This window comes from Nothoprocta perdicaria, unplaced genomic scaffold, assembly GCF_003342845.1.
Source record: "Nothoprocta perdicaria isolate Ctin4 unplaced genomic scaffold, notPer1 scaffold_11, whole genome shotgun sequence".
In the NCBI taxonomy this organism is placed as follows: domain Eukaryota; kingdom Metazoa; phylum Chordata; class Aves; order Tinamiformes; family Tinamidae; genus Nothoprocta; species Nothoprocta perdicaria.
This window is the reverse complement of record NW_020454205.1, coordinates 4568694-4580315: the sequence shown is the minus strand read 5'-3', so window position 1 is coordinate 4580315 and position 11622 is coordinate 4568694. Positions and strand designations below refer to the sequence as shown.

The 11622-nt window shown below is 51.0% G+C and overlaps 1 protein-coding gene across 1 annotated transcript in view; it reads right to left on the bottom strand.

The window, feature by feature from the left end:
- Window positions 1-10166: 10166 nt before the first annotated feature.
- The window catches only part of RAPH1 (Ras association (RalGDS/AF-6) and pleckstrin homology domains 1), a 45526-nt gene continuing 44070 nt past the window's right edge, over window positions 10167-11622 (bottom strand). Inside the window, exon 15 of the mRNA XM_026048415.1 lies at window positions 10167-11601. Within this exon, the coding sequence (XP_025904200.1) occupies window positions 10204-11601 (1398 nt within the window). The 3' untranslated portion in view covers window positions 10167-10203. The remainder of the gene's footprint in view (window positions 11602-11622) is intronic.

The following is an 11622-nucleotide window of genomic DNA, read 5'->3' as shown; positions in this document are numbered from 1 at the left end:
GACTAGCTTTGCATATGCACAGTGACAGCCCTGTGCAGAAGCAGGACAAATGGTGATTACTGTCTTCAGGTTTGTTGCCAAAAAAAAAAAAAAGCCCACAAAAAAAAAAGATCTCTTCAGGGGAAGTAAAACAAAGGGCTGCTGGGTGCAGTGGTTTCCCATGGAAAGCTAAGCAGTAACTAGTAGTAATCTTAGGTCCACCCCACCCTCTGCATCACTAGGAGGAAATACTGCTGGAAGTGGGGTTGGGGTGGGGGGGTGGGGGGCACTAATCCCATGTGAAGGTTCCTTAGGCACTTGCATTCATCTGTTGCTTTTTACTCTAGTCTTCTCAGTTAAAGATGGCTCTAGTGTGGTTGCACCTAACAGGTGAGTGTTAAGTGAAGCTGTGCTAGTCTGCCCTAGGAAGGATGCAGTCACTGGGTTAAGGGCATGTGGTAACAGACTGAATGGTGTCAATTTGGGAGCTGCCACTGGAAAGGCTCCGGGGCCGGGGCAGCTGCCAGGCCAAGGGTGGAGTTGGCTGGCGCAGTAGGGCTGGGCACAGCAGGAGGTTGTCCATGTCAGGCCAGTGCTGAGTGCCACAACAGGCACTTCCTCTGCGAAGCGGCCACGGTCAGATCCCTTAGCACCTTGTTTCTTGGGGCAGGCTAGGGAAGCCTGCAGGACTTGTGTTAATGGCTTAAGGCACCTGTCCATGTTCCTGCAGCCGGGTGGTGCTTGCAGCCAGGGTGCCTGACCTACAGCAGTTTGCACCTTGGTTTCAGTCCTTGTTGGCCAGGACTGGCAGTGTTTCCCTGCTCCTCGGCAGCTGCTGTGCTGTGATGGGATGGGCTCAAAGGTGCCAAGCTGCTGATGCAGTGCAGCCCTGTGTACCTGCTGTGCTCTGAGGCTGGGGTGGGGGGTGGTGGCCCTGTGTCAGCCACCTGCGCGTTGTCCCTGCCCCCCCCCCCCCCCCCCCCCCAAGTGCAGGAACCAGTCTGGGTGGTAACAGTCACGTCACTGCTGTGGGATACCTGCCTGTATCCCCCATGGTCATTAAATTGTTTTCTCCATCTTGCAAAGCTTGGTGGCAGAGCAGGAAAGGGCGGCGCTGAAAGAGTTCCAGGGCACCAGCCCCCTTGGAGGGCTGGGGTGGGTGGGCATGAAGTGCTTCAGGACGGAGTGCAGGCTGATGGGCCAGGGCTGGGCCTTGCTGCTGGCACAGGTTTTTCTTTTTTTGCTTCTTTTCTTCTCCTGCAAGAGCTACTGTGGAGGATTTTTTTTTTTGGGGGGGGGGGGGGGAGGTGTCACGTCCTGCTGGTTTTATGCTTTTATATATCTATATAGATATATACACACAGAGTATTAATGTAAAGAAATTTGTTGAGGTTTTTATGCTTTTTTCCCCCCATACAGCTTTGAGTCTGTAGGGTGTCTGGGGACAAGTTGATGTTATCACCGTAGACAGGACCACTGTATCATTGCATGATAGTGAGGGTTGTTTCTAATTTTTGTCACTTGTAATTCTCCAAGAGAAAAAAAAATTGCMCCCCCCCCCCCCCCCCMCCCCTTTTTATTTACATGTTTTACTTTAAAAAGAGGTGGGGATGTTGCAGGGTAGGGTAGAGGCCCTTATAATCTCAAGTGGATGCAAAAAAATGCTCTCCCCGCCCCGGGTGCTGCTGTCCTGGGTGGACGTGTTTGACACTGGGGCGCTTGTGCATGTGTGAGAGCTGAGGGGATGGGACACTCGAGAGCTGCCCAGACGCTCCAGCACTGCGTGGACTCGTGCGCGCAGGCACAAGGCAGGGGCTCGAGCTGCACCACGAGTCTGGCCTTGTTTCTTGTAGCCAAAGTCCTCCCAATGCCGCCCAGTGGCAGAGCTGGTACCAGCGCTGCAAGTGCCTGTGTGCAGAGGGCCCCGGCAGCGGAGAGGTTGGTGCAGGGGGCTGCTTCCTGTTACTGGAAGAGACTGTGGTAGCTCTCTTGTCCTGTCTCCACTGCCTCCGTACAGGAGCAGGCAGCTTCACATGCTGTGCGGCACCCGGGCCAGGGCGCTGTGGGCTCGGGCAGCTGCCCCCTTCTCTGACCTTTCCATCAGGTGGGACGCACCGCAGTGTCGCCAGCTCCTCTGGCCGCAGCCACAGCTGCCCGCGGGGCGGCTTGTGCTGCGCTTTTGGGGGGGGGGGGGGGGAAGAGACAGACAGGTCTACCACGCTGGGTTTGCTCTGTGCTCGTCCATCACATCCTGTGAGCGCCCTGCATGGGCCGTGTTTCTGGCACTGGGATCTCTGTTCTAGCTAGTTCTGGGCCTTCTGGCTTAAAGTAAAAGGGAAACTTTCTCATTCCTGTAGGAGAAAGGACACGACTTGATGCTGCCCAACTTGTCCTGGAGGTTTTATAGAACATTGCCTCCCAGAGGGGATTTTTTTTTTTTTTCCCCTTCTTCCATGTATGATTTCTTGTGCAAGAAGAAGGTGTTTCTATTTACAGGGCAGCTCAAGGATGCAGTGGCTAAGGGCACAGCGCTGCCATTACTCCATTCCAGCCTTTGGAGCGCTGCAGCACTGTAGAAAAGTTACGCAAAAGTCAGGGGACAGCTTTAGTTCCTGTGCAGAGAGCAGGTGCTGGAGCTGCTGCAGTCACAAAGGCAAACACATTTTACTTAATCCCTATTAAGAATTCTAAGGCAGCATTTGGAACTCGCAAGTATCCGATGGCATTCAGCTTATGGGGAGCAGCTTGTTCTAGAGTTCACTGTGCTTGCAAGGAGCATCTTCCCTTTCCCCACTCGCCGCCATCACTCAGCACTAGGTGCAGCTGCATTTGGTGGGTGAAGAAATGCTTGGCGCTGACCATAGTGGGAGCAGACCAGTCTGCTGTAGCTGAAGTCAGTGTGTAGTTACAGTCCTACTGATGCATGTTTGACTTTGGGCCCCCTGTTCTTGCAGTTCCATCAGCACGCGCCCTGCTGAAAGCCCCATGCAGCCAATGTTTGCCAGCTGCTGGTGCAAAGAGAAATTCATGGACCAGGGTGTTCTGCTGCTTTTGTTCGAAAACAGTCTGTGTTTTGAGCAGCTTCCTGCAGGAAGTGGCTCTTCTCTGGTACTCTCTATTAGCAGTTCTGCTTACTACTGGGCACATGCTAGGAAAGGGTAAAGCCAGCAACAGTCTGTTGTCCAGAGGTAAACCTACACCTGCCAAGCTGTGAACACCACCTACATGGTGACTGCTGAAGCGTGTGCAGTGCATTTGTTCCTGTTTCTCTTAAAACCTCAGAACATCTTGCCACTCGACTAATAAGGAAGAGCTGTGTACAAAGTCATTTCCATTACAGCGCTAAACTGCTGACATGTCTCTTTTTTTTTTTTTTTTTTTTTTTTTGTAAAGAATAAGTGCTTTTCACCTTTGAAAAAGTGTCTTTTGCAACTTGCATGGACAAGTAGTTTCTATGAATTCTCTGGAAATGTCAGTGTCTAACGTGGATTTCATCCATGCACTTTTTTTTCTGAAAGCAGAACCCTCCCCCCCCCACACACACCTTTGGTTATGGCCAGAAGAGAAGCACTCGTGTGCTCTGGATTCTGGCACTGCTGGTGCAGTGGCTGTGAGCAGAGCCCACTGTGAACGCTTATCATGAAGCCTGCAGGACTCTGGGGAGCTGTGTGCCGCCAGTACTGTTTTATTGTGTGTGCCATTTGAACCACCTTCCAGTGAGTGCAAAACCCAATTTTTAAATTTTTTAATTGTACTTGGAATTAACTGTTGCTGTGTACTAAACCCTCTTGTTACGAGCCCTAAATAAAAAGAACAAAGCACAGAGCACGTGTTGTATGGGTCACTTACCTCCCTCCTCGACTACTGCCTTTTGCGCACAGCGAGGGTGCTGTACCTGTGGCACTCTCCTCGGCACAGCCGGGCTTGCCAGCATCCAGGTGGCGCGTGCAGCAGCTCTGCTCTGCCTGTGCGCAGTCCCCGTGCTCTGCGCGGGGGGCACGCGGCCCTTCTCCCAGCACGGGGCACCTACCTTGCAGCTATGGTTCTGAGGGGCTGCCTTTTGGCGAGGATTCCCCTAGCTGTGCAAGGCTCGCTCTCCCTCTGCATGCCCAAGCAGGGTCCTGTTCAGGCCAAGGGCCCCTGCTCCGCGCCTGCAGCCCCTCCCTGCCTGGCCCAGGCCAGGACCGTCCCTGTGCAGGACCCTCTTCCCCCTGCAGCTGGGCAGGGGGACGGCTGCGCTCATGGGCTGCTCTCTGCTTACTGAACAGCAGCCCCAGGGCCGCCTTGCACATTCAGGCTTGAGGCAGAGACTTTACACTCACTCGGGGCAGGCAGAGCTGCCTCTAAGGGCAGCAGCGCCGGGTGGCTGCCTTCCTCCACTCCTGGCCTTGAACTTCAACTTGTCAAAGCTGAGCTTTAGTAGACAGTCTCAGATGCACTGCAAGCCTCTGAGCAGGGCTGGGGGCAGCACCCACTTCCTTACAGGGCACCCTGGGGGGGGGGGGGAGGGCTGCACAAGCACTTACCCCATATGCGCTGTCCTTGCATGAGCAGAGCTGCACAAAACAAGAGGTCTGGGCCCTGCGTGCCTGAGGTGGTGGCTGGAAAAGGCTTCACACGGGGTCCTTCTCAGACCGCTAATCACTCTACCCTGTGTTACCGGTGGGGCCAGTGCTGACCCTCTGGAAAAACTGTGTAAAGGAACAATAAAAAGCAATTTTATTGAGAGTGAGCAGATAAACAGCGATCTCTACTTTAGGCCGTCACGTATTTAGTCCCTAAAGCGGAAACCACAGACGCCTTGAGAACGCGCTGCATGTTCTGAGTTCATGAAAAAGGAAAAGGGAAAGAGAGCATTAAAACAAACTATTAAATTCAACTACATCTTTATTGAATTGTGCATATTCCATTGTATAATGATCTATATTGGGTACTTTATAATGTAGTATTCCTTTGTCCTCTCCCATGCTTAAAAAAGTATATTTATACATATATTTATATATATTTATAATATGGCAAAGCTCCCCCCAACCTGAAGCTGTCAGTCTAAAAGAGCTTTGATTTTCTTTTTAGAAAGGGAAGAAGAGGGGAGGCAATCCCACTGAAAGATAATGTGCAATTTTCTTTTTAAAGCAGTAAACATGAATGTATTTACAGCACTCAGCACAAGTTTGTTGCACAAACAAATCATCATTGCAATGACTTCTTTTTTTTCTTACATTTTCATCCCCAGTATTATACAGGACATCACCAGTGGCTGCTAACAGTGTAAGCCATAAAACAAACTGCTTGCTCCAGTTTAATTTCTGGTCCACAGCAGACAGCTGCTAGAAGGAGACCTAGGGTTCACAATTACTGCTTGTGATGAAGTACTTAGTTTCCTTCTTAAAGTAGCGGCCTGGCAGTGCTTTGGCCTCTACCCTTGCCAGCTGGTGCACAGAGCTGTGGGGATGCTCAGCCAGGACAGATGCCCAGCAGCTCCTGCCCGGCAGCAGCACTGCAGCTGCACGCCAGCTCCGACAGCTAGCAGTGAAATTCCCACAGCTACAATGATGGGAAGAAAGAACTTTTCCCCAGCAGGGACTAGTTGGTTCAATTCCTAATTCTCCTCAAGGACACGGTGCCTGTAACCCTCCAGTGAGGCGGTTACTCAAGGCCCTTCTCCCTCCTTCCCTGCTAACCCCGGCACGGGGCACTGTCCTGCGCCCGCCCAACTTTCACGGCCCCTCAAAGCCACCCAATTCTGGTGAACAGGGTTCACCGACCTCCCCCCCCGTTCAGTGCCTCACAGCACCAAGCAGCATCCAGCACAAATCACTGCTTTTCGCTTATTAGTGGCAATTACTTTACATTCTGAAGGATAAACTTGTGTTGTCACCTTATTTGCAATTTAGCGTCTTAAACATTTCAAAACTCTAGAAGAAGCCCATGACTCAAACTCACATTAGTGCTTACCCTGGGCTGTAATGCTGGTTTCATCGGTCTTTGTGGGTTTTTTTTTTTCAGTTGAAGGAAAAAAAGAAAAATCTGAAAGCAAAAGGATTCCATTTACAACAAACCTACATCTCCCAAATAAAAACTTAACCGCCCTCCCTCTCCTGCACATTACAGAAACATCTAAGACAAACTATCCCCCCAGTGTTAAATCCTCCCTCGTTTGGGTCTGAAGTGAGCAAGGGAACGTGAAGCTAAACAGGAGGCTGCCCCAGGCCGTAGGGAACCGCCGCACGGATGGACCACGCACATGACCTACACCCTGCGCAGCCCGGCTGCAGCCTCCCTGCTTTATGTCAGGAGCTCATGTTGCTTTTGTGTTTGGTCACAGATGCAGCACAGGAGAGCACAGATGCTGACCTGTTGGGAGTCGCACACACGTGTGTCAAACAGAAAATGTCCGTATAAACCTCTGCTGCTACTTAAAAGTAAACGCTAGCAAGCAGGAACAAAGTCAAGCTTGGAAATTCTGTGGGAGAGAGATCAAATACAGATCCGAGCTGAGAAGCGTTTGTTCAAGTAAACCTTTCAGGGGGTAAATCTGATTCTCTAACACAACACATGTTCCCGAGCCCTAGTTAAACAAGGCAACATGATTGTTTTAACATGACTTGGCATTTGAAATAGCGGTCACCTAGAAACTTACCGTCATTATTTTGAATAAGAAACAATTTTACCTGCAATAGCACCACTGAAGAAGTAAAACATTTTAGTGTCCAGTTTTTTGTAATAAGCAGGAAAAAAAATTCTCTCTCCCTTTCTGCTGCTGAAATGGCACATTTGGTTCCTTTGACTGTGGAAAAAGCAATTTTAACCCAGAGCAAAACTGGGCAATACTTTTTTTACCTTTATCTCTGAGCTAATTTGTGCTATCTGGTTGCCTAAGGACACAAAAAGAAGAAATATGAAACTCTCTTAACATGTGAGTCCAGAACAGCAAATATTAAAAACGCACTTGAGAAAAACCTTGCTCCCATTCCAGTCTATCCTGGAATCTAAGTGACTCAGGTACCTCTGCTTTCTACGCTTGATGCCTCCTCACTCGCTCACCCATCGCGGCGCCGCAGGAACTGGCACCTCAAGCTGGGGAGAGGAGCTCTTTGGCCTCAGTCACTGCACAGCTGGGAACAGGAACGTTCCTCTTCCAAGGCCCTTTTTTATGAGCGGGAGGGACACAACATGTTTGCGGCAGCACCTTCTCAACATGCATCTGAGAACTGGCTCCTTGCTTTTATAATTTTAATAGATACAGTCATCCAATTTTTAGACCAGCGTTCAAGGGTGAAGAAAAGCAACTAACTTGCAAATAAGGCATAAATATTTACTGCTCACAAAAGCAGTAAATACACTGGAAAAAGCAAGTTGCAATGAGGGCGTGTGTGTGGGGGCGTGTCTCATAAGCTGAAACGGCCACCAGGTTGCCTGAACTACTCTGCAGCCAATACGAGCGTTCAGCTGAGAGCTGCAGCCATGCACTGCGTGTTTGCATTATTGTGCAAGCTGTAACATAAGGAATTTGGGCTGCCACCTCAGCCCACAGTCATTCCTTTTGCTGCAGACCTGGCCTTCCACCTCTGTCTCCCCAACAGCTGCTCAGCGGCCTGCAGCAGTAGGCGTGAGTTCATCGCCTAGCGGGAGATACGGGGTAAACAAATTTGGGCACAGGAAAATGAGAACAAAGCTCAAATGCCTCTGAAGAAATTGCACTCAAAACATTCCTCTGCCTAGAGCAGATCCCAGAGATACGCGCGCGGGACGGACAACGGGAAGCGGCCGGGGCCGACACGGAGCAGGGAGCCGTGGCGGGGGCTGCAGCGGGCGGCGCCCGCGGCTCCGCTCCCGCGCGCCCGGCAGCTCCGCACCCTGCAGAGCAGCAGGAGCAGCAGCGAGGGAAATAACAGCACCCAGGAACTGCCGTGTAGCTCGGCCGTCTGGCTGCGAAGCACCGGCCAGCTACACCGAGTGTACTTAAAATCAACAATGCAAATGCTATTAAGGACACTTTTTAAGCACAAAAATAGTAGAAACGAAACTTTGTGAACACTTTGAAAGATACAAAAAAGTGCCTTTCCACAGCAGTGCTTTAAAAATGCACACAATGGTATATTCTTATTGCTCAAAAAAACTAGTCTGATATATTAGAACAATTTCCAGAGGCGCTGAAATAGATTTAAAAAAACATATGAAACAGGTCAACAGAGACAGCACCATTTTTTTTCTTTTTTCGTGATGCACTTATTTAAAACTATATAATTATAGATGTGTCATTTTTTCCTCTTTAATTGGCAAAACTTTTTTTTCCTATTCATAAATTATTCACAAAGACATTTACTTTATTATTTTGGATTTTAAAAAACATTTTATATTAAAAAAAAAAAGGAATGGGGGACACTGACACAATATTCCTTAAATCTATCGGCTTGAATTACATCTATTTTGCTCTAATGAGAGAATAATTTCCATCTATTTTTTACATATGAAGATACTGTCAAGTTAAGCTATTCCTCTGTTTCTTTTTTTGGGGAAGGATAGCATTTAAAATTTGATTTTGGGGAAACGAAAAGTAAAATCATTTGCCATCCGAGCCTGGACAGGATTCCTGCAATCACCATCAGGGACGTTGTAACAACTGAGGATGGGGTAGGTACAGCTCAAGTATTGTAGTTGCTTCACACAGACTGTGTACCACTACCCTGCACTGAACATGCATGACACGCAAGATCACTTACGCTAACTACACTAGCTTTACACGACGTCCAATACGTGGGTAAGACTGTACAAACTACTCAAGTACAAGAAAAAGATCTCTAGTATTCCGATCTGGCCATTGATTGAAAATCGGTGGCAAATAAACAAACAAACCAAATATGATTTTCTGTTTCCTGCTAACGGGCCCGTTAAATTATTAACGAATGTTACTGCCACAGCTTTTCCCCCCAGTCATCTCCCTTGACTGGTAGAAGTGCAATTTCCTACGCATCAATCACAGTCTCTGACAGGTCAAAGAAAACTGGATTCCAGCTATATTCAGGCTGAAATTACCATTTCCTTCTCTCCTTTGAAGCAGGAATTTTTCCCGCCAATTTCTGGTGAATTACGAACAATGCTTTCTGTAAACGTTTTCCCAACACTTGCTTTTGTAAAGGTACCACATCTCACCAGGGTGAACGCCTGTGTGAGCAGGCAGGGCGATCTGCAGAAACCTACCTGTTCCGCGGCACGCGCGGAGCAACAAGCCGTGTTTCGCCGTGGGGCGGCCTGGCGAGGCGGCGCTCACTGCAGGAGTCCTGGCAGCTCTCAAAAGGGGTTAACGCGAACACTCGAGCCATGAAAACAAATGATCAAGCCTGGTACAAAGTCAGAATGCATAATGGATTGGAATAATATATATTTATCCTATTTACCACCCGGAAAAAGAACTTAGAACTTGATTTGCCGCAGTGTGTATTTTTAAACTATCTGGGAGGGAGGGGGAGGCTCTTTATAGTATAAATATATTTCACTCCAGCCCATTACATATAATCTATTCTCTTACTCCGTCATTTTCAGTAGTATTGCGACCAGAATGTTTTGGTATGTTGCATGTGAATTTTTCAATCAATCAATCAACGACCAATGCTCCAGCAGAGCGCCTTAGCGCTGCATCATTTACCCGTCACAAACGGCCTAAGGAGGTTTGTGGATTGTTTTCTCTTCTTTTCTTTAAAGTGCCCCCTACATCTTCATCTTAAGGTTAAGATTTGACTGGTTACAGAGTCCAATTCCTGATAATGTAGTGACTGAAACAATAAATACGGCTCTACAAAAACATTCTGGTTATCTTCTATAATTGCGACGAAATATATCACAATATATTATATACCTACATTTATAATACATGCACGAACATGTCTCACATGGACAGACACTACAAAAAAAATATCTCCCCCCCTCAAATGCAGAAAAAATAAGAAAAAAAGGATTTTTTTTTTGGTCCAATCCATATGAAGGGTAAAAGAAACTGAAAGGATTAAGTTGAAGCTTCTCTACCCGCTCCCCAACAAAACACCACCCCCACAAGCTCCCCAGCCTCTTGGCCTGGCCACGGGAGGGGAAGGTGTCACCACTCGGCCTCAGCTGGGCCAGGGGGTCACCTCTGGTGGCGGAGGCGCCGCCGGGGCAGCGCCGTCGCAGCGGCCGGTGGTGGCGGAGCAGCTCGCGAGTCCCCGGAGCACCGGCCCTGGGCAGCGCCTACCAGTCCCGCGAGAGCTTGGTGTTTTGATCCCTCTTGGGGGGCGCGGGGGGCGGCCCCCTCCGCAACGTTGCATAGCCTGATATGTGACTGCCCCCAAAGCCGCTCGGCTTCTGCTGGTCGGCCAGCAGCTCGGGCGGCGGCGGCGGCAAGGCCATGTCGTCCATGGTGGCCGTGGGCTCCGCTCGGGAGGCGCGCGCCGAGGAGAGGGAGCCGTGCCGGGTGATGGACTTGCGCTGCAGCGTCCGGTTGAGGTCTGCCAGGAAGCCCGGCTGCACGCTAAGGCTGGACTTGGGTGAAGTGGGCACTTGGGGGCTGGCTGGCCCGGGCGGCTCCGCTGCGTCCGCCTGCGTCAGCCGTGTGCTGTCGTTCCGCTTGGGACGCGTGGGCGGCGGGGCCTTCTTCACCGGTGGTTTTGACCACGCCTGAGGCTGAGGATTGACCACTGCCACTTTTGGGGAGGTGCTGCCTGAAAACACTGATGGGATCTCAACCGGTGGGGGAGGAAGATCTATTTCAGGTGGTGGCGGTGGAAAGTCCGAATCCGATGGTGGCGAAGGGAATTCGACCACGGGCTCCTTCCCGGCTACGGGCAGGATGGAAGCCTTGGCCGGGATGCCTCCGTGCGGAAGGACAATTGGCAGGCTCACCCCAGAAAGGTTGAGCTTCCCCGGCTTTGGAGGGGCTGCAGGAGGCGATGACTCCTTGGAAGGAGACCCCGCGGGCTCCGGAGGGTGTGCAAATTTGCTGACAAGGCGGTCCACTGAAGGCCTCTTGGACTCGTGGTACTCAGTGGAGCTGGTGGACTTGATGCTTGAGTTGCGCTGAGGTGTTGGGGGCGGTTTCTTCCCTCCCGGGCTCGATGTCTTGCTGGTCTTTTTGACTGGAGACCCTGATCTGTCAGGGGGGGGAGAACCTGCAGAGGTAGCTGGGGAAGGAGGTGGAGGAGGAAACACTAAACTGCTCTCAGGTGGAGGAGGGGGGAAGTCAGGGGAGGCAACAACCATAGGTTGCCACTTGGGCTTTGCCTTCACGGCCGGAGGTGACTGGGGAGCCACGCTCAGCGGCAGTGGCTTGAGAGGCTGGGGCTCGGTGGCAGGTGGCGTGGGAGGCGGCGGGAACTGGCTGGCTATCTGCTTCACCACCGACGGCACCGGGGACTGTGGGGATGCAGGGGGCTTCACGGAGAAGCTCTGCTGCTTGGGGAAGGTGGGTGGGGGAGTGACACTGGCAGGGGCTGGGGACAGCGGTGGCACCTGTGGAGAGGTAACACTCGGCTGTTTCTTTATGGCAGGGGGCAAGGGAGCGGGCCCGGAGGGAGCAGCGTGCGAGCCCCCCAGGGACGCTGCCTTGCAGGGCTGGCTGGGGAGAGCTGCCATGAGGGGCTTCGGGGGCGCCTGTGGTGGCGGCGGGGCGGG